The 22,223-nt window shown below is 40.1% G+C and overlaps 1 protein-coding gene across 1 annotated transcript; it reads right to left on the reverse strand.

The window, feature by feature from the left end:
• Nucleotides 1-1,197: 1,197 nt before the first annotated feature.
• On the reverse strand, nucleotides 1,198-12,875 carry pdgfbb (platelet-derived growth factor beta polypeptide b). The gene is made up of 8 exons (XM_077558463.1): nucleotides 12,267-12,875; nucleotides 7,228-7,324; nucleotides 6,669-6,725; nucleotides 5,732-5,925; nucleotides 5,457-5,645; nucleotides 4,612-5,383; nucleotides 2,464-2,616; nucleotides 1,198-2,385 (listed from the first exon to the last, which is right to left on the reverse strand). The coding sequence occupies exons 1-7, from the start codon at nucleotides 12,330-12,332 to the stop codon at nucleotides 2,483-2,485; spliced, it is 1,509 nt and encodes a 502-aa protein (XP_077414589.1). The 5' UTR covers nucleotides 12,333-12,875; the 3' UTR covers nucleotides 1,198-2,385; nucleotides 2,464-2,482.
• Nucleotides 12,876-22,223: the final 9,348 nt, after the last annotated feature.

Raw genomic sequence — 22,223 nt, forward strand, 5'->3', positions numbered from 1 at the left:
AGAAAATTGCTGAGCAATACCGGGAAGATGTGAACATGCTCCTATGTTTGACCTTGGTCATTATAATGGAAAGGAAGGAACATTTTATTTAATGAGTTTTGTTTTGTTTTAGTTTTTTTTTTTTTTAGCATTCCATCCTTTTTTCAGACTCCAAAGAAACAGTGACATTCCTGAGGCTCTCAGTCAGCGTCAGGCTATTGTTCCCTGGAAGAGGAGGGTGCTTTAGTGGACCGAGTTGAGCCCACTGGTTGAGAGTGTGCTGGATCACGGTTGGTCATCTGTGAACATCCCTCCGACCGTTGTGGTACATCAAAACAGGAAAATAAAGGCATTGCAAGGTGTGGGGAGTCACCTGTTTTGTTCCCTACTGTCACATGATTGAATGTGGGTCAGCCTCAAACCGGCAATTATAGCCAAGGTCTGCTTGGGACATTAGCCTACCTCATTCATGGTTTTGTATCAAAGGGCTCATTTATAAATCTTAGCATATTTATAAACTGTGGATTCTAGTCTGGTTTTGTCTGTCCTGGATCATTCGATATGTCATTGGTGCATCATGAGACACAGGGTAAAAGGTCACTAATGTAAATGTAAACCTGTGCAATAAATGTTTTTTTTTTCTGATTAGGTAATAGTGTTGTTGAGGCCCAACTAACCATATCATCCTTTAAGGTCAGTTAGTCCGCTTTGAATCAGCCCAGACCCGCCCACATTTGTCACAGTGCTTGACCCCTTGTGTGACCGAAATGAGCATGAACATGCTTCTCACGGGCAGCCAGGCCTTTCTCCTCTTCGTCGTCCTCCTCCTCCTCGCTCCTGTTTGATGTTTGTGGGGGTGCGAGCGAGCGAACCACTGGATTCCCACCTCCATGTTGAATTTGGACAGGGTCTGCCGTTTAGACGTGTTATGTGTGTGAGAGATCGACAGTAGGGGGTTAAAGAGTCACATGTGTGCAGCAGGTCAACAACTCTGGAAATGTGTCACCTGAAACGTCATTTGGACAATTTGTTTTGGACAAAATGGGAGCAGATGACGGCCGTTTAATGTTATGGCAATTGAAGGAGGGTGTCAGAGTTCACCTCTCATTTCGGAATTCACATTCAACAAATTCACAGCTGAAAAGCCCAATTTGTCTGAGCTTCATGTGTGAGTATCATTTTAAGTGCAAACAGACCAAAAAAGACAAGACAATACTATTTTTATCACATGACCTTTTTACCATAAGAAAATAGCATTAGTTTTTTTTCCTGAAAAATCATAATGAAAGAGACAAAATCAGTAACAATTGTAAGTTGACAATAGACGATTTTCAATTATAACTTAAGTTTCTGATTACGGATTTCTAAACACAGAATAACAACAATTTGGTTCTTCCTGCCATCTCCGATGGGAACATGAACTACACAACGCTACCTAACTTTTAATCATGTTTGGATAAAAGGCCAACAGTGTACACAAAGAAGCCTCGACACTTAAACATGTTAAACTGAAGGTTGTTGTTTTCTTTTTAATAACTCTGTTAACTAAGGAATGTGATTGGTTCAACCAAAAATCCGCCAGTGGAGGAGGGATACTTCTTTGAACTCAATAGGAAGGGTGCTGACATAACTGAACACACATGGAGCAAACGTACAAAACAAACACACACTTGACATACAAACTCAACATCACAATACACTGAAGGTTTGACCTTTTGTAAAAAACAAAACAAAAAAAACACTCCTGTTCAATTAGAACCCTGACTTGCATGACACTGTTACATACTGCATTGTTTTCAATACTGGTGAGGAGGCTGAACCCCGAGTAGTAGTTGTGATAAATAAATAATAATGTAGGAAGCAGAATGGCCACAGGTGCAAGATCATCACCTGCTCGCCTTTGTTATGATTTGTCATGCGAGTTACATCCACTTAATTCCAGTGTTTGCAATGTGTGAGATGGAATTAAATATGGTAAATAACTCTTCACTGTTTCATTGGTAATTCAACTTTTGTTGGCTGCGCAGCCCTCTACGTTGTCCATGTCATCATTATAGCAGACCACTCCGCTGCATTTGGAAGTCTGCTCTTTGCACAACAGTCTGTCAGAAACTGCCTTTTTCATGACGTGCCAATTTTTATGTCAACATAGAAGTGCAAATTCTCTCTTGTGTTATCAAAACGAGCATCCATTTCCAGAAGTTGCACCCAAGCGCAGGATATTTGGCAAGTCTTTGGGTGCCACTTCCAACTTTTGCTGAAAAGTGTCTTTTTTATGTGTCCCTCTTCCCGTTTACTCCATCCAGGTGTAGATATGGCTTCTTCAAACAGTACAGTCACTGAGGAATTGGTTGAATACTTTTGTTAAAACCTGGATTATCCTTATTCCAAGTTCACCTTGTGCTCCTGGAATTGTCAGAATACATCATTAGTAACGTTCTCGTTAGTGAAAGACAAAAAGTCAGGAAGATTCGGTGAACTCACTTGGAATTGTTTTAAAGCTTTACATTAGCATTGCTCTCATAGCTGCCTTGCTGATCCGTTTTCGATTCTTTCTCATCCTTCTCCTGGGATGTGCTGGAGGTCTGGGCCCCACTGGAGCTGACGGTTGCTGTTTGCTGGCCATGGTCGTTGTCGCTGAAGAAATCATTCACTTATTACAGTTTTTCTCCATAGAATGGCACATTTCTTGAAACTGAGATGACATTTTCAAAATACCATGGACAAATCCCCAAACCACCTTACAATTGGTGTCAACTGAATGGCATTTCTCATTGCTTTCGTCAAATTGCCAATGTCTTAGAACATGTCTTAATTGCCTCAGTGGATCTCTGCAAATGGTTGTGTACATTTAGCCTACAGTTAGCACAATGTGCCCACATGTAGTACATTTTGAATAGAAATGAATAGATCTTGCTGATCAAACTGGATTAGTTGCTTTTCAGTCTAATGGATATCCTCTCCAAAAGAATGACAGCGGGATTTCAAGTTATTATATGCAAAATCATCTGCTCAATTGTCAAAATTAGTCAAGCATATCACAGAGGATCAGGGTAAAGGATGGTTGAGACATTCATGCCGTTTTTTTTCCCTCGCTGCATTGCAAGGGAAAATATTGGCTGCAATGTAGATGAAAATCTTTGGCCAAACAGAAAGCCGCGTATGGATGACCAAGAGAATGAGGAGGATGGCCAAGAAGAGGAAGGCTAGTGAAAGTGAAACTGTTGCAGTAGTTGGTTCTTCATTCATGCTGTGTGCGAGATATGATTTTAGTTATTAGTTTTTCATAAATATATAGAATTTGGCTTACACTTTCTTTTGTTACACTCTAATGTGTAAGTAATTTTGTGTGAATAAAAACTTTTGCAATTTCCTTGACTGTGAGTATGTCAAACCGCAAACTTTGAATACTGCTCTTCTAAAATAATTTGTTCCCTCAATTTTATATATAATTGTATTTTGTTAGCTGTTGTGACAAAACATTTAATGATTTTGACTGGCAGTGCTCACAGAATGCTAAAAGGGACGATGCATGACATAGAAATTTTATTTTGACACATAGGTGAGCTGTTTTGGAAGAGATATGAGCTTTTGCAGATGATCCAAGGTGTTAGGGAGGATGGGATAGACTCCAGCTCACCTGCGACCCTAATGGGGACAAGCGTGATAGAAAATGTATGGAATGATAATAATAAAAACGACTTGATTTAACTTTAGAATACATAGCGCCGTTTAAGGGGCCAATTAACTACACTGCTGCCAAAGAAGTATATTACTTAGACAGAGTACTACGTTCGATTCCCGGTTCCAGACATTTTTTTTAATACAATTATTAACAATTTTTCACTAACTCTCATTTAGATCAGGTGTAATTTTACTATTGACCACTAGATGGCAGCATTTTGTTTGAGATGGAGTAAATTTGAAGTAGAAGAAGGAAAAAGGAAGTACAGTATTTCTTTCTTTTTTTTGCACTCACTCGCACAAACACGCACAGATACAAACATGGTCTCCCAGGCGGGGAAGCAAACCCACGCCAACCTGCATCTGCGCCGCAACCTGCATCTGCGCCGGAACCTGCTCCGCCACCTGGAGCCCTGGAGTACCGTATTTCAGCATGTTCTAGTTTTTGTTGAAAATTACTGAATGCCTTCCTGCTTTTTATGCCTACAAAAAGTGACGGCTATAGTTAATTTTTATACTAAACATCTTTGGGCATGATTATCGCTGTATATTGTAAAATTATAATTTAGGTGTGTTAGTTTGGGGGGGGGGGGACAGCATTTGTTTACTGTAAACACAGAGTGATCAGTGCAGTCTTACGCTACAATATTTTTGTTTTCTCCTTTGCTCTTGCTCTTTACACATATACATTACGGTATATGTGTTTTACATGTGTTTCTAATTAAAAGTGTGCTTAAAGACTTTTTAAAAGTATAATTCATAAATGTTAGAAAAACATGCTTAGATATTAGAGAGTATTTAAATGGGGTATTTCCATATCGCAGATTTCACTTTTGCCGTGGTGGTCTGGAACGTGACCCCAAAATGGAGGGAGATTACCGTATATGTCACACATTGAAGAAGTTTCTGGAATAGACAAGTATGTTGAACAAGTGAAGTGTATTGTACCTGGCCTAGGTGTCGTCGTTAATGTTTGCAGATAACGATGTCTGCTATGTAGGTGGCGTTGCTCCTCCTCTCGTTTCTTTTGCTGTTGTTTTAGTATCTCCTTCTCATGGTCCAACCTCTTGTGCAGCAGAAGCAGCTCTTTCCTCTCCTCCTCTAACCTTTTCTCGGCAATCTGTAGCATATTCATCTCCTCTGGCGTCTTGTTGTCTCTCTGCCTGGTCTGTTCCCGAGGGTCTGGGTTGGGTTCTTTGGTGGGTCTGAACCTGCTCCCAAACATGCCAAAGGTTTCCTCAGCTGGACTCCACTTGGCTTGAGGTTTGTGAGTGACAGTCTTTGGAAATGCAGACTTTTCTTCCTGCCAAGACGGACTGTGTATTTGTGTACCTTCATCCCTGCCCTTTGGTCCCTCAATAATGACTCCCCCAGGATTGATGAGCCCCTTACCGTCTTGTGATGTTTGATTCATGCCAACATGATCCTCTAACGAAAGAGTCTTGTTTGCTCCTGGCATCCTTTCTTTGGTGTCCTTTTTCCCGTTTTGGGTTTTAGCCTCAAGGAAGTTAGTGGAGTTATGTGTCCAGTGTGGACCAATGAGAACCGCCTCTTCAGGTAGAGAAGTTTCAACTCCAGCCAGACTGTAGCCTTCAGCAGGCTGATTAAACGTATCTCCTCTGGGGCTCCAGTGTTGCTCCAGGAGGTCCACCAGAAGGGAACCTTGGTTCTGTTTCAGCTCATCCCACTGATGGAGCTCATCCTTGGTATGCACCTTCACCTTGATGATAAAATTCAACTATTCTCAGTTCTCGGTGCAGCAAGTGGCTTGTGCAAATCGATGTTCGACATACCTGCCCACGTCTTTGGCTGAGTGTCTGGTTGCGATGCTGGTCCTTGTGGCCGTGATGCCGGCGAGAGGATTTTCTCCTCAGAACCGGCTGTCGTGGAGCAGGCTGACATCGGCACTCCACGTGGTCCATCACCGACACCACCGCTTTGGCATAAGTGGGTCTTTTATTAATGTATTCAATCTTCATGACCTGTAGAGGGTGAGACGGTTGACCTTTAATAACCTTTGTGATTTGTGATCCAAATGTTTGGTACATGTCGCTGTGCGGTTGCTTGCCTGCAGGTATCTGGTGTGTGTGACAACAGGGACGCATTGCAGGCTTTTGGTATTACAGCAACCAGAGCAGCGCTGCACCTCAACACATGGCGGCCATAGCAGGAAGTTAGCGTTGCTTCGGTCTAACATCGCCCTGGTGACCTCCACCACCTCTGTGCGAACTTTACACACAGCCTGCTGGGCTGGCTGAGCAACTGAGGATGGACACAAAGACAATTCAAAACATCATTAATGAATTTCAGGTCTGGAACAATCGGACAAATCTTTGACAGGCATTTGACAGAGATTGTAATTAAAAATAATAACAATGTAAGGATTTATATTTTTTATGACATCATGCTCATTTCATCTAGACAGGATATTGCACATGGAAACAATTCCATAACAATGACAACCAAAGAAACAAAGAAAAAGTGATAATAATCTTGCACTTCTACTTTCTATTGAATATTTTTGCTGAATCAAACAATACATATTCCTGAATAAGGCCTGCCCAAAAAAAAAAAAAAAAACTTCCATTCCTGTTGCTTTGGCTTGCCCTGACCTAATTCCAGAAGTTTTTTTTCAGGGTGCACCAACTGACCACTTGAGACATCTGCTTTATCATTGATTGCCAAAAAAAGGTTAATGGAATGATTTTAGCATGTCACCAAGAGCGTGCTTGTCACATAAATCAAGGCCCGGAGAGGCAGCCTAATGAAGATGGAGTACGTCTTCATGAGGAAAATCAGGAATCCTCCATGCTAGCACTCCAACCTTCCCCTAACAGTGTTTTAAGTGCATTCATCATCACATGCACATGGATACATTACTGGACATGTCTTTTCTTGCGTTCTTTTTTGACAGGTTTGAATATGAGACAAGTCATCCTATGTGATATATATTCCTTTAGTAGGGGGCCACAGCAAGCCAATCTTTCACAATGGGAGGTGCTTACCCAGGCTCCTTGGTAGTCTGTGGCCTCCATTCGATGCTGAGTTTTGCTCCTCCTCATCTGAGACAAAAGGAGTAAACACATCCGGCCTGTGATTAATGCAAACATCCCAAATAATTGACCACATCTTAAAAATTTTAGCTAGTCTGAATAATATTCACACTAATAGAATAACAACTTGTGTGTGCTTCTGATAGCATCAAATAGAGACAGAATTTATAAATTAAATTGTTTATGTGGATTTGAAAAACTGTATATGTTTACCGCAACCATGGGGGTTGTTTTCATCACAATTGTTTGCATGTTGGGTTAAACAAAAATACTTTAATGACGTCAACATTTTTGTTTTTCCCTCTTGCCAATATTGTGCAATGAGGTGTTTTCAATAAACTATCTTCAAATGCAGGATGGGTGCAGGTCAAATTAAGATTTTTATTTTTTTTTGCCATGGAGGGGATCAGCACTCTGCTGAGTGAGGTTCTAACTTTATCTCTCATTAAAACAGTTGTAAAAGGCTTTGATGTTTGCAGGACGAGTTTAATTGAAATGAGCAGTTCTTTACCTACGGAATCAGTGAGCAGAAGCAGCTGAAGGTCCTCGATGGAGGAGATGGGACTGTTTCTAACCAGCTCCACCAGGGCTGCAGGAAGTGGATCCCCCTGAACAACACCAAAAAATATTTTAAAAAAAGTTTGAAGTTAAATCATTATCACAAGACAAGGATAAAATAACACACAATTAATCCTTGTATAACGGGTATTTAACTAAATGTGAGAAACACGCCACATTGTAATCATGATCTGAGTGTGGGTTTAACCCCCCAGTCATTATTGGGTAAGGGGGTGGTGGTCGCAACGGTGGAGGTGGGGTGTCGTGGGTGGGGTGGGGTGTGGGGGGTGAGTATTAACCAAAGCGGACACACAATGGTCACTAAGAGCGGGGTGAATGACTATTGGCGTTGTGTCTTCTCATCTGCTAACATTTAGGGGTCAAAGGAGTCAGGAAGGAGCCAGGAAGTGGGGGAAGGAGTGATGCAGAGAGGAGAAGAGACGGGAGGCAGGCACATGTCAAAAAGGAGGGATAATAGATGAAGAAAAGACGGGTTCGAATGGACAAGGATCAGACATGGGGTCGGGACACTTGCTCACATTGGCTCAAATGAGAGGATGCGCTTCATTCGCACACACGCGCGGCCAGTGGAATAATCTGAGAGAAAAAAAACTTGCTCTCAAAAATGTGATCATCCCTACAGTATAATATAAGTAGTGACATTTCAGCCTAAAAACTATTTATAGGATAAAATTTGATGTTTTTAGCACAGCATCTCTTCCATGTTGCAAGACTCATTTATCAACAAACAACAAAACATAAACATCAACTTCTTCCACCACCCTTTTTTGCTTACTAACACAACACAATTGAATGCAAATAGCAAAAAAATATCCTATATGTTCTTGTCTAGGCATGTGTGAAGGATTTGATAAAACCCCTTTAGGAAGCAAGTTTCAGCTAAAGGAATCGGCCATCCATGCATGGGCCGGTATTTCGACCGGACCCATGCTTCTATACGCCATTTCCTGCATTGTTGCTTGCCCTTTCTTAGTCCAGCCGGGAAATGCCTGCTGTAATTCCGCTCACATCTCTGTTGTGGAGCTGCAGATGCCCCAGAGGAGTCATCATTATTTCCTTTCCTCGCCAGCAGAGCGAACCTGCTTGCCTGGGTAATTGTGTCTGATGTTAATTATAGGACATGGGCATTTTTCGCAGCCCTGCCTTCTGTCAAGAAATGTATTTCTAAGCAGTGTTTAGAAATATATTTCTAAAAACTTGGCTAGTTACAGTAAACAAACAGCATACATTGTATTTAGGAGAGATGGACACACCCACTTTTTTTTTTTTAACTGTAGCCTTGCCGGCCATGTCAAATGTCATTTTTAGTATATGCCGTGGGCCCCTGAATAATGTAATGGATGGATGGCCGCAAATGTCCCCCAGGCCATAGTTTGGACACCACTGAGTGAGACAAAGGCAAATTTCCTTTTCACAGTGGATCCTCTCAAGGACAATCTCCTTCCTTCACAGAACATATCGAACGACGGGTAAAGAGTGTAACCTTGTCATGTTCCTAGTCCTTTAACAAACACAGTGCAGCTCAGCTGCTGGATAAAGAGCCAAATTGCAAATTATTACAAGCACGAATGCAGCATTAGTGTTGTGACTGAACCACTGTTGTTTTGCTTTTTGTGATTCCTTTAATATTTATACACTACTTATCAGCATTGACATGATGGTGTTATTAACAAAAGTTTCCAAATTGAGGCAAATTTGAAAGTGTTTTCATTTTCAGACCACTAATCTGTTTGACTCCAGTGGCTCGCCTGTCTAGAGCATCTACTGGACGTATTGAGGAATGTCAGGTACGTCTGCAGGGGAGGAGCAGGAATATCTAATAGTATATAATTGGGGGGGGGGTGCTTGATAAACTGCATAAGCAGACATGCGTCACACACTGTCAAAACAGTTGGGTCAAAAGTAACCCAATTATGTATCAAAAATGGACCGCTCCACTTTATGGGTCAATTTGACCCAACTTTCTCGGTTGCTTTATACAAAATGACCCAATTTTTTGACCCAAGTAAAGGATCTGACCAATATTGATGAGTTTTACACTAAAAGACCCATTTCTTGACTCAATGTTGGGTCAAATTGACCCAAGTAGGGGATCGGTCCATTTTTGACCTATAGTTGGGTTATTTTTGACCCAACAGTTTTTAGAGTGCAGCACACGTGTGATTTCTCACAAATGGTCACGGAAATTATAAATGAATGTGTGTGATACATGACATGAATACATGAGACTTGGATTGTGTGTTTATGAAACTAACAAGCCTATTTTGGAATGCCAAGTCAAGTCAAGTATATCACTTTCAAACAGACTTAGCTGTGAGAGAAAGCCCAGGCTGCTGTGATGTCATCACGAATCCGCTCACAAACTTGCAGTGTCTGAGTACAGTATTGTCATTATTTGCAGTGATGTATTAACTGCTGTTAGTTTTAAATTCGATGATTTTGTTTGACATGATCATAACTGCAACCACAGTTAAGAACACATTGCAAAATGAATGCCCCTGTGACAATGCCAACTGTTATTTTGTTTGTAAAGGCAAACTTTTTTAATTGGACCACATACTGGTGTTTCCAATTTTCAGGCAAGCGTGTGAATAAATATGTGTCTTCCCCTTGGTGGTCGCCTGTTGAAATAAATGGAACTTACAACTTCTGAATTCAAAGACTGACTAGCGCACAGCACTGTGTGTTGCTCGAAGCCATTTGAATAATAATGGCAATGTTTGAAGTTTGCATATATATAAAGTTCAACTCTGGGAATTCCCGCTTGTATACATCAAAGTCCTTTCAACATTGACCCATGAGACTGCCTGTCAAAATTGAGTTTCCTTAAAATGTGCTGCCTACAGAAGCCATAAAAAGCAACGATTGATGTCAGGGGTTCCAAGTCATCCATCAAATACAGTATGAGATTTTTTACCTTTACGTCAGGCACTCTTGAAGGAAATGAGAAATTGAGCCATTTTTTCTCGCGTGCTATCATGCAGATTCATCTTTTTAGCCCAGAAGGCTTTTCTAATTCTATGTTTTATTGTTTTTAATATATGGACAATTGATGCTCGCCCCTGGGAAAAAACATGGCATCAGCCTTCCTGACTGGGTGAAGGCTAACTGTCCCAAACGGTGGTGGCTTTTCTTTAAACACTGCTTGTTCAGTTCACATTAAATACGTATTTAATATCAATTGTGATTCATTAGTGATGGGGAAATGAAGCTTCGTGAAGCTTCATGAAGCACATGTGATACTTTTTTTTTACTCCTCTAGATGGTGCTCTTGGTTTACAGATGAAGGCTAGTGCAATGGAAATTGATTACATTTCCACCGCATCTTTAGTGTCATGAGGAGTCAACAAATATCACGAGTGCTTCATGAAGTTTTATTTTTCCATAACTCCTATTCAGCACTATAGTATAGTGGCATATGCTGCTGCCTTTCGTGAAGACACTGCAATTTTGACTCCCAGCCACCATTGTCTCAAGGATGGATAAAAAAATAATAACTAAGAAGTGGGCTATGTTAGGAAGGACATCCAGCGTAAAAACGGTGCCAGACAAATCAAGTGAGTGTCTCACTGTGGTGACCCCTGTTGGGACAAACTGAAAGTTGCAACAACTATTCATTCCCATTCAACTCAAACATATCTTGCCTTCCTGTGCATGTGACATTAATGCATCCTGCCTTATTTTTTTTTTAACTGGCATGATTCAACATCCTCAGCGTGTTTTGCATATTGTGCATCACATGACATGAGTGGAAAACAACAATCGGCTTTCCATCATCGGAGATACTGAATGTAAACCAATCTCGATGTGGAGTTGTCTGCTATTGTTACAAGTAGCATTATATGTTGCACTCTAAAAACAGTTGGGTCAAAAGTAACCCAATTATGGATCCAAAATGGACCGATCCACATTATGGGTCAATTTGATCCAATTTTCTGGGTTGTTTTATACAAAATGACCCAATTTTGTGATCCAAGTAAAGGATCTGACCAATATTTATGAGTTGTTTTACACTAAAAGACCCATTTCTTGACTCAAAGTTGGGTCAAATTGACCCAAGTAGAGGATCAGCCCATTTTTGACCCATAGTTGGGTTATTTTTGACTCAACTGTTTTTAGAGTGTGGTCCATTTTGACTTATTTGCTGACTGCAATCCAAACATTTGTTCTCCTTATAATGAAGTTACAGTGTGTGTGACACAGATTGTTGATTTACGTCAGTTTCACATCTGGAGTAGCAGCATCTAAATGCACCATGTGGTGCATTCAAGGAGCCTATTAAGGCACCCTAACAGCTTATGATTCGTCATCCACAGAGGATGAAGTATGTGCACGTGCCTTGCCCTGGGCAAGCCTTCTTATTGACACCTAATGGCAGGAATAACAGTTCATCTTGGCAGCACCCCTCTTTCAAGCCTGACTTTTTATTATCAAGCAGGTGCTCTTGAGTTGTTCAGAAAAAAAAATCCCATGGATCTGTCGCAACACTAAAATAGTTTATGGCGTCAATGTAGTAATAATGTTTATAGTTTTTGCTGCTGTCATTTCAGTATATCACATTTGACAGCCACACTAAACTTGTGACTTACTGTAGTGGCCACAATTAATGTTTTACCTTTTAATGCAGCAAAATAATAAATTGACCTAAATAGAAACACCTCTTATTGCTGCAATGAACTACTGCACTGTTTAGTTGGTCATTTCTTTTTTTTTTTAATTTACATATTCTATTTTATAGCTATATTTTGTGTTACGTTTATTGATTTCATTTGTTATTATTACAAAAGCGAGAGAATTCTGTTGGCTCTGCCCTGACAATAACAAATCATTTGATCTTCGAATATGATGACACCTGATAAGGGAACTTCTCTCAGTTGAAGTTGTGCAAGCTTTTTCCACAGCTCTGTAGCCAGCTGCCGCGGTGCAAGTGTCCCTAATGAAGTGTCCGAGTAAAAGTTGATGCGCACTCACCTCGGCCGCGCCAAGTCGCACGCACGTCGCCAGTAACGCGAGCAGCAGCTGCACGGTGGAGCTCATCTTGCCGGCCAGCCTGGAGCCTCTGCGACGACGGGCCGAGCATTTATGGAGGCTCCGGAGGCCCGCGGTCCACGGCCGGCAGGGTGCGCGCGGCGGGTGCACTGGCACTCCCGACGGGGAAAGTGGCTTGCACCGAGCTGTCTTCGCACGGTAAAGTCACCTATCCAAAGGCTGAAGATGAGGTGCTAGAACGCAGTCAGCAGTTACCTTTTTTTTTTTTTGTCCAAAATCTTTTATTTAATCCGCATAGAAGATCAGCTTTAGTATGCTCTGTGCACCATGCAGATTGATGCGCGCCGGCGTTAGTCCAGAAAGTTCCAAACACCGCAAAAACCCAACGTCATTAAAGAATCGAAAATAAGCTACTAATCAGGATAAACATCACAAGTGCTGCAATTATTTTCCCTCCCCCAGAAAATTTTGCATTCTTTAACCGTGGTCCAGCAAGGTCCGATGCTGGCAAGTTGCGGTCCTTTGGGTCCTGGTTCTGCTTCCCGGGAGGTTTCTATATCAGCAGGGTGCTTGGAGAGGCCCGAGGCAGCAGTAGAGGTGGCGGTGTGAGGGTACAGCACAGTTCCAAGACTCTGCTGTGGGTCCGCTCAACACACTCTCCCGCCCCCTGCCTCAGGAATGGCTCATCATCTGCATAATAGCACAAAGAAACACACCAAGCACTTGCCGCAATAGTTCCCAAATCACACTTATGCCTGAGATCCTGCCAAGTCTTTTAACTTTGATTCTCTTTATGCAGTATGAAATGGAAAAAAATAAATGACCACAGTTGGAGGAAGAATTACAACAATCACACTGAACAAAGTGAGATTTTTCATCAGAACTGAAATTTTATAATGACTTTTTACAGGTACTTCCTTTTTTATACATTAGAAAACAGGAATCATACTTTCTACTCCATACTTTGTCCAAACAGGCTCATCCCTTTTTCTTTTTTTTCAACATCCGCAGATGACGAAACAAGATCAAAAAGAACAGAGTGCTAAAGTCAGCCACGGTTGAAATCTTGATAGGCTGAGATCCAATTGGGTATTATTAGGTATAGGAAAGACACCTTGAAAACCCATACAAGCATGGTGAGAACATGCAAACTCCACATAGGAAGTCTGAGAGCCAAACGAACGAACAAACAACAAGCATTTGTGAGCACATTGCATTCAAATGTCAATGGCGAAAGCACATGGCTATTGTTATGTGCGTGTAGCTTTAGGATGACAAGCTTCATAACGTTTCTCCAGCAAAATGTACCCTTACACTGACAAGTTAAGATTTATTACCATAACCCTAGTTATTACAAATGACAATTTAAAACAAATACTATGCAACCATATTTTGTTGTTGTCTACATGAAGATTTCTTTTTTTAAATGCAAACAAATAACATATAATATATAAATATCGTGTTATTAAAAGTGCCACAATACCATCGTCATTATGTCACGATACTAAAAGCAGCACATCTATTAAAAAGGCGAGGTTGTATTCGATTTGTGTAGCTCTAGCACCCTCTGGTGGTTAGTTTATTAGTGCAGTTTAATTTTCATTAGGAATGTTTTGGCCACGCAGCGAATATCACTCCTTTAAATCAGTCATACCAGCAAATATTTTTCAACATCTCCGTCAAAAAAAAACAAAAAAAACTTCGGCCTGCTTCAGCCAAACACAACATTGTGAACTACATAGACCATGATGCTTTGCGCCGCTGAGCCAATAGGAGCACATGACAATGACACGGCCAAACCTATTTCTCTGTCACTGCTGTTATTATTTACAAAAACACAATATTGCGCAGGCAGCACGGTGGCTGACTGGTTAGCACGTCCGCCTCCCAGTGCAGAGGACGTGAGATCGAGTCCGGGCTTCGGCCTTCCTGGGTGGAGTTTGCATGTTCTCCCCGTGCTTGCGTGGGTTTTCACCGGGTACTCCGGTTTCCTCCCACATTCCAAAAACATGCATGGCAGGTTAATTGAACACTCCAAATTGTCCCTAGGTGTGAATGTGAGTGTGGTTGTTCGTCTCTGTGTGCCCTGCGATTGGCTGGCAACCAGTTCAGGGTGTACCCCGCCTACTGCCCGAAGCCAGCTGGGATAGGCTCCAGCACCCCCGCGACCCTAGTGAGGAAAAGCGGCCAAGAAAATGGATGGATGGATGGATGGATGGACAATATTGCGCCCCCCCCCTCCCCTTCCATATAAGCTTTTCTAATTTATTTTATCTTTTTCTTTTTACAATATTGTGAGTTTTTCACATTATCGTGGGCTTTTTTATATATATATATATATATACCGTGATATAAGCTATTGTATCATGAGGTTCATATTGTGATATTGTGTATACACTTAGGTATACCTATACTTGATATACTTGATTGAACTAACTTCAACAAGAGTGAATAGTGGACTTATGATCACTTGAAATGGATTAAAGGTGGCTCACATGAAACTGCACTTACTGTCTGATGCTACATTGAAATTTCTCCTTAAAAAGGCAATGTCATATGTAAATAGCATAAATGACACATGCTAAATTACAAAACACTGTAAGTATCCAACAGAAGCAGCAACAATATAGTCGATAATGACTTCCCTTACTCTACTCTATATTTAATGTAAAATTGAAAGCACCTGCTATATGCACCAGGGGGGGAAACACCGTACTTGTTTATTTGAATGAATAAATTGTATTATTATTTTTCAAACACATATATTAAAAAAAAGAAAACAAGAAAAAAAATCTACTCAAAGATATTAAAAATCATATAAAACAAAAACATAACCTATACACATGCTCGGGAAAAAAAGGATTAGAAAGAAGTAAACACCATGCGTATTAACTATGAAAATAGATCACTGTTCTTTATTTAATGTGTAATCTATCTTAGAAACACAAACCATATACAGTACAGTACGTTGCCACCTTGAGCAAGAGGAAATACGAGCTTGGAAACTAAAACGAGACTTCCTACTTAAAGGTCATTCGGAGGCTCAGTCATGTTCAACCATAAGCCACAGGTCGAGCAAAGTGAGGGAACTTGACTATAAAATTCCGTTTCAGTTTAAAATTGGAGTTGGGGAATTCCTGGTTGTGTGCCTCAAGAGTGTTCTTAACTTTCCCCCCCGGAGATACTCGGTCTGTCAAATTAGAGAATAACTTCAAATGCAATGAAAATGTCACTTTAGCTGGATGACAGGACTTTTAAGTCATAATTCGCTGAAAGGCTTTATTCAGTGTTGAACTTAATGACCATAAGACTTCACACGTGCGCTCACTTGACACTGTGAGGTAGGCCTTAATCAGCTACTGTCGTGAAATCCAACACAAAAGCTATATAAAAAAAATATCCCTTTCATGATTTATTTACAACTTGTGGCTAAGGACGAATAAAGTCGTACAGATGATGGTTGGATGTAAACTAGCTTGCAATGTGGCGTGCCGAATGGATTTGATAGGGGAGTTCATAAATTTTTCCAGGAGAAAGCGATTTTCGACAGATGATTTGACAAAGGTTCTGTCTGTCACATTGATTAACTCGTTCACTGCTATTGACGGCTATAGATGTCAAAAAATCATTTTAACTATTTCTATTAGTTTAACATTTGTTCTACTTTTGTTAACAAGAGTATAAAACCTATATATATTTTATTGTACATTTAGAACAGATATAAAATTTGTGATCAATTGTGAGTTAACTAGTGAAGTCATGTGATTAGTTATGATTAAAAAATTTAATCGCCTGATGCCCCGAATTTTTAATAATCTTTAAGTCGCGTCAGGCGATTACAATTTTTAATTGTAATTAATCGCATGACTTCAATAATTAACTCACGATTAATCACACATTTTATATCTGTTCTAATAGTACAATAAAAAAAAAATCGAGGTTTTCATACACTTGTTAACAAAAGTGGGAAAAAAAGTTAACTTAATAGAAATAGTTAAAATGAATTTTTGACGTCTATAGCCGTCAATGACAGTGAATGAGTTTTAAAGATCAATCATATCAATAAATAGAAGAGTAAGCTACGTAATGCTAGTTTGGCAAGTGGCCATACTAAAAACTCTTCAGTTCTGTAAAACTACTGCTAACATGCATGCTAAGCGCTTTAGGGGTTGCCATTGTTAACGGGCCGGTCGTTGCTGTGGTCTTTATTTCCTCATTGGATGCTGATTAGCATCTCGATACTTGGCAAGATTTTAAAGATTCCGCCCATCCATGTTCTGCCGCTTATCCTGTTCAGGGTCACGGGTGAGCTGGAGCCTATCTCACTCAATTAACCTAACATGCATGTTTTTGAAATGTGGAAAGACCCACGCAATCACAGCGAATGAAACGAAGCACATTTGACTGTGAGGCAGATTTGTTAGCCAAAAATTCATACATTATGTATTCCAAATATGCCTTAAGTCAAGCCTAAACTTATGTAAAATACAGCTTTTAGTCTGTTGCATAATAGGCCTTTACCCATTTTCTATTGCTGGATACTGACTCCTCTTATTACCTCAGAATAACCAGCCAAGCTATCACGAACATAAGAGTGTCTGCAAATATCACAGGAGTTATTTTAGCAGTCACGACCTTTTGATAGTCACTCATGTTTAGGGAACATTTTTCAAACAATGATGGTGACTCGCAAGTTTAAATCAGCTCAGCCAGACAGGCCCCAAAATAGAATGTCAATCAGTCGCATAGAGGCAAAGTACAAAATTGCTGTAAAAATCCTTCTTTAGACTTTCTTTAATTGAATACAAAAAGCACACCAACTTTTACTCCAGGCAAAGTGTGCTCAGTTGAATAATAGGATGCCATTGTTTTTCTAACAAGGGTGAATGGAGGAAACAGTATGAGCTATAGAGCTAAATTTACACTGAGCCATACAGTAGATCTACAAGCTTAAAAACAATTCTTGTTAACTGGAAAAATAAACAAACTCTGAATATCGACCAATGGTCTAACCTCCTCATAAATCACATTTTAATGGAAAAAATATCTGCCTCAAATAAAAACCAAATATCAAAATTTATAGAAACAAGGTCTACGTATATAGAATTTTTTAACCTAATTCCAGTTACTTAATTCTGTCTGTTAGCGAGAGCCACTACATCGTGATAACTTACATTGATGTTTCTGCATTTGGCAATTTATTATTATATTATATTATTAGTATGGGATTTTTTTTAATGGGCTTTAGGTGAACTGATGAATACACACACGCTCGCACGCACGCACGCACACACACACACACACGCACATACACATACTCACCCACATACAAAAAATATATATATATATGTGTGTGTGTATATGTATATATATATATTTAAAAAAAAAAAAAAAAGCATTTATTAAAAAAAATTTAATTGAAAAAGAAGAAGAAAAAAAAAAAAAGATCTACAAGCTTAGCTAAGGCCACTGACAAAGTGATAGCAATAGCATACAACCCAAAAAAAACATGCATAAACTTAGTGTAAATGTAAAACGATGACTGAAATTTACAGTAAAACCATGATTTAACCATACATTTATTTATTTATTTTTTTAGCCTTTGCTGTGAGGCAACCATACGAAATACCAAAGGTGGGAGTAAGGCACATATGTGCAAGTCATAAGGTACTCTCACGTCTTGACCTTCAAGTTCCATGCAAGGCAAAGTTACCGTGGGAAGAAAAAAAAAACAAGCATGCACTCCCCTGTAAATCTCAAACACTTTGAATCAAGTCATCACTTATATAAAGTCATAAAAAATTATATAAATATTATAATTGCTATCACAACATATATTCGCACATACGCCTAAGCCACTTTGCACTCACTAGTTCTACTTTTGTCACTTGATTATGACATCAGATAAACATCCCAATAATGTAGCTTTTTAATGGTTCCAAAACAAGTCTCTGTATTGTCTACTACTTTGTTGTCTTCTCAACTTTTACTGCACTTGATTAGCCCTACGGGTTAGTCCGGCCTAATGTACTGTAATGTGTTTGAGTTGCACAGTATTCCTATTTCTAACAACGCCAATGTACATGCGCAATTCAATTCAATATACACTATGGACTGTACTTGCGTGTGTTCATACAAAGAATGAATGGAAGTGCACACGAAGACCACTTGCCGCCCCCCATCTCGCATATTGGCTAACACACACACTGTCCCAAGCTGACAATCATTTTGCCCATGAGTGTAGGACAGAGGAGCCTCTATGCTTAGCTAGGGAGTGAAAAATGACAGCACTCGGCCAAATATTTAAGAGCTTTTCAGAAGATCCGGAGAAGGTCACAGCACCGTGAACCAATCTTCAGTTGAACAATGATGGCATTTGATTTCATGTGTTTTCCGTTGACGGCAGAGAGGCTTCAGTGGTTAATTTGACATAGCAGAGGTCCCTTACCATGGTCAGATGTTACAGATGAACAACAGGAATCTACTGTATTTGTACTGTACAAAGGGTTGTGGCTTGTGTGTGCCAGAATGTGTGTGTATGTGTTGGTCACTGCGTGCTAATAGGTGCACATGCTGGTGAGATGAATGGCAGTCAGGAAGAGAGACTCTCAATTAGCCGTGTAGTTATTAATGATCCAAATGGTCATAGGACGAGTACTTATTAAATCCTCAAAGATTTCTCATTAAAGCACTTCATAATGTCTTTTCTCATTTGAATATCAGGTGGTCAAAAATCTGCTACGCTCTACATTTGATTTTAAAAGATTGTACAATCTTCTATAAGTGCAATGTATGAATCAATTTCTTCATATACAGACGCTCCCCTACTTACGAACATTCGAGTTACGAACAACGGTACATACGAACATTTCTGCGCGTACAGTATGTCGAAAAATGTTCGGAAAGAGATGCTGTAAGTTAGATTTTGTATTGCGCGTAGTGCTTCTTTCCGCCGCTAATACCGACGCTTGGCGCTGTGAGAGCTCATTGGAGGCTGAGCAACGTGGCGAGGAGGAGGAGGAAGAAACGCCGGTCCCCATGAAGCAGGAAATAACTTTTGAAGCCGATTCCAGCGATGATGAAGAATCTCTCATGATATAAAATCCTCCTCTTCCTCCTCCTCCATCATCTCCTTAAGCATCGAGTACATCTTCCAAAAGTAAGTTAAACTTCATTTTATTTATCTTATTATGTACATGTACATACTGTGTATGTCTCTCGCTCTCTCTCTCTCTAACATACGCAGTACAGTACAGTACTGTACGTATTCTCTCCATTTTATTAAAAGTTTTTTTCAGTACAAACCAATGCAGGTTACTTGTACAAGCCTTAAACATACTTATATAAACCTTCAATATACTTATATAGGCTTTAAACATAAATTATAATACAAAATATAGCACTGAAGCAACTTACGAACAAATTCACCTTACGAACGATCGTCCGGAACGTAACTCGTTCGTAAGGTGGGGAGCGTCTGTAGTGTACTGCAGCTATGAGACTTTTATTGGTATTAATTAGGTTGTTGTGTTTTCAAAGAAAAAGTCCAGTGAAGTCAACTGTAATGAATAAGCCATGTGGCGGAGCACTGCAGCTTAGGATCTGTCAACATTGTCCAACAGATGAGTCCAAATAAGAGCGTGAGAGACTGACAGTGAGGAATTGTTGGAATGCTCCCTCAAGAGCAACATTCAGAAAAGGAAAGAAAGACAGAGAGAAATTGACATTGAGGTGTTCAGAGAGATGTCAATAGAAGAATTACAATAGGAAAGAGACGTATTAAAAAAAAATGGTAGAAAGGAATGTTGAGTGGTGCTGAGCATGGGAACAACCAGTGACATGCAGTCAGGGCATGCAGGGCCTTTTCTGCTGGCCCAAACATTATCAGAAACACGGATCTGCATTTACAGAAATGAAAATATATTAAAGTATTTCCAACATTTTGTTTTTTTAGCTTCATTTAATAGTGTGTGTCTTGTTTTGTCTATTCAGATTTCAGTTTATGAGTTGGCTTATTAAAGTGTAAGTGGAAAGTGACATTCTGATTAGCATTACATTCGCGGAATATGAATTATGCAGCAAAATCCAGCCATTTTTATCCATCTCAGGGGGCGGACATTTTGCCACGACTGAAGACGACATCACAGTTGCTCAGGGCTCGGGCAATGACCAATCACAGCTCACCTGTTTTCTGAAGCTGAGCTGTGATTGGTTGTTACCTGAGACCTAAGCAACTGTAATGTCATTTGCACTCAACAGCAAGTGGCAAAATGGCCGCCTTCTGATATTGATAAAAAACTGCTGGATTTTGCTGCTTAACTCATATTCCACTAACACAATATTAATCCGAATATCGTTTTTAGACTAGTGGGGCTAAATAGAACATATTTTTGTCAAGAACTTTTGGGGGGTTGCCTTCCACTTTAATGTAATCTACCCAAGGCCTTCCGATTCCTGAGGGCTGGTATTGAACACAAACACACACACACACACACACACACACACATACAACGTTGAAATGGCTGGTGCTTTTTTGACAGATAACATTTTAGACAAAACACTCTACACACACTTTTCTGTTCTCTGATTGATTCGGATATTTTTACCCCTCTGATTGGTCAAGCAAAATACCATATTTTCCGGACTATAAGTCGCTCCGGTGTATAAGTCGCACTAGGTCGAAAATGCAGTTAGTTAATTAGGTAGAAAAGAACATTCATAAGTCGCACTGGAGTATAAGTTGCATTAAGTAGCCTATATTATAGTATAAGTCTAGAGTGCTCTCTTGTGGCTGTCTGTGAAATAATATTCCCTCATGTAGAATTCTTTCCATGTATAATTCGCTCTGGAGTATAAATCGCAGGAACAGCCAACCTATGAAAAAAAAGTACAACTTATAGCCCAGAAAATACTGCACGTGCACCAAAAATTGCGTTACAGGGGATGACAATGCCAGACATAATTAAAAATTCAATTGCATGGCGAACTTTTAAAGAAAAACTGGACGTTATGACGATAAGTCAACCAACAACACCATTGCTGGCTGGGTCGTTTCAACCGGTTCAAAAGTTTTTTGGGCACTCTCAGAGAAGCATGTATGAATGTCATAGCCAGTTTACACAGACATATAGCAACGGAGAAAGGAGGTCTCCATCAGCGTCTCTGATGTGCTTAATTTAAGTTTGCATGTTTTTGTCATTAGGTAAATATTGATTGTGAAATTCTACAGTATCTCACAAAAGTGAGTAAGCCCTCTTTTTGCAGATATTATATCTTTTCATGGGACAACACTGAATGACACAATGGAAAGTAGTCAGTTGTACAGCTTATGTAACAGCATGGTTGCCTCAAATTAACTTAATATACAGCCATTAATGTGTACACCCCAAATGAAAATGAGCACAGTGGGTATTTTCCCTCCGCAGCCGTGTCATGTAACTCATTTGGATATTTCAGATCTGGTCACTGACAGTCCAAGACCATCCAGTGATTTAACAGGACAGGTTCCACTCAAGACAGGCCATGCCATGGTTGGCCAAAGAAGTTGAGTGCACATGCTCAGTGTCGCATCCAGAGGTTGTCTTTGGGAAATACTGCAGATGCATACCTGAGTGCTGCCTGCAATTGCTGCAGAGATTGAAGGGGCGGGAGTCAGCTTGTCCGTGCTCAGACCATATACCCCGCGGTGCATCAAATTGGTCTGCATGGCTGTCGTCCCAGAAAGAAGTCTCTTTTAAAGGTGATGCAAAAGAAAGCCTGCAAAATTTACAGAAGCAGACTAAGGGCATGTGCTGTGGTCTGATGAGACCAGCATAAACGTATTTGGTTCCGATGGTGTCAAGCGTGTCAAATATGCAAAGTGCTTTTGTCTCATCTTGAATGCCACGCATAGGTATATAGGTTTTTGGTATATTATTTTATGATAAGAGGTAACTTGGT

Source organism: Vanacampus margaritifer, chromosome 2, assembly GCF_051991255.1.
Source record: "Vanacampus margaritifer isolate UIUO_Vmar chromosome 2, RoL_Vmar_1.0, whole genome shotgun sequence".
Lineage (NCBI taxonomy): Eukaryota > Metazoa > Chordata > Actinopteri > Syngnathiformes > Syngnathidae > Vanacampus > Vanacampus margaritifer.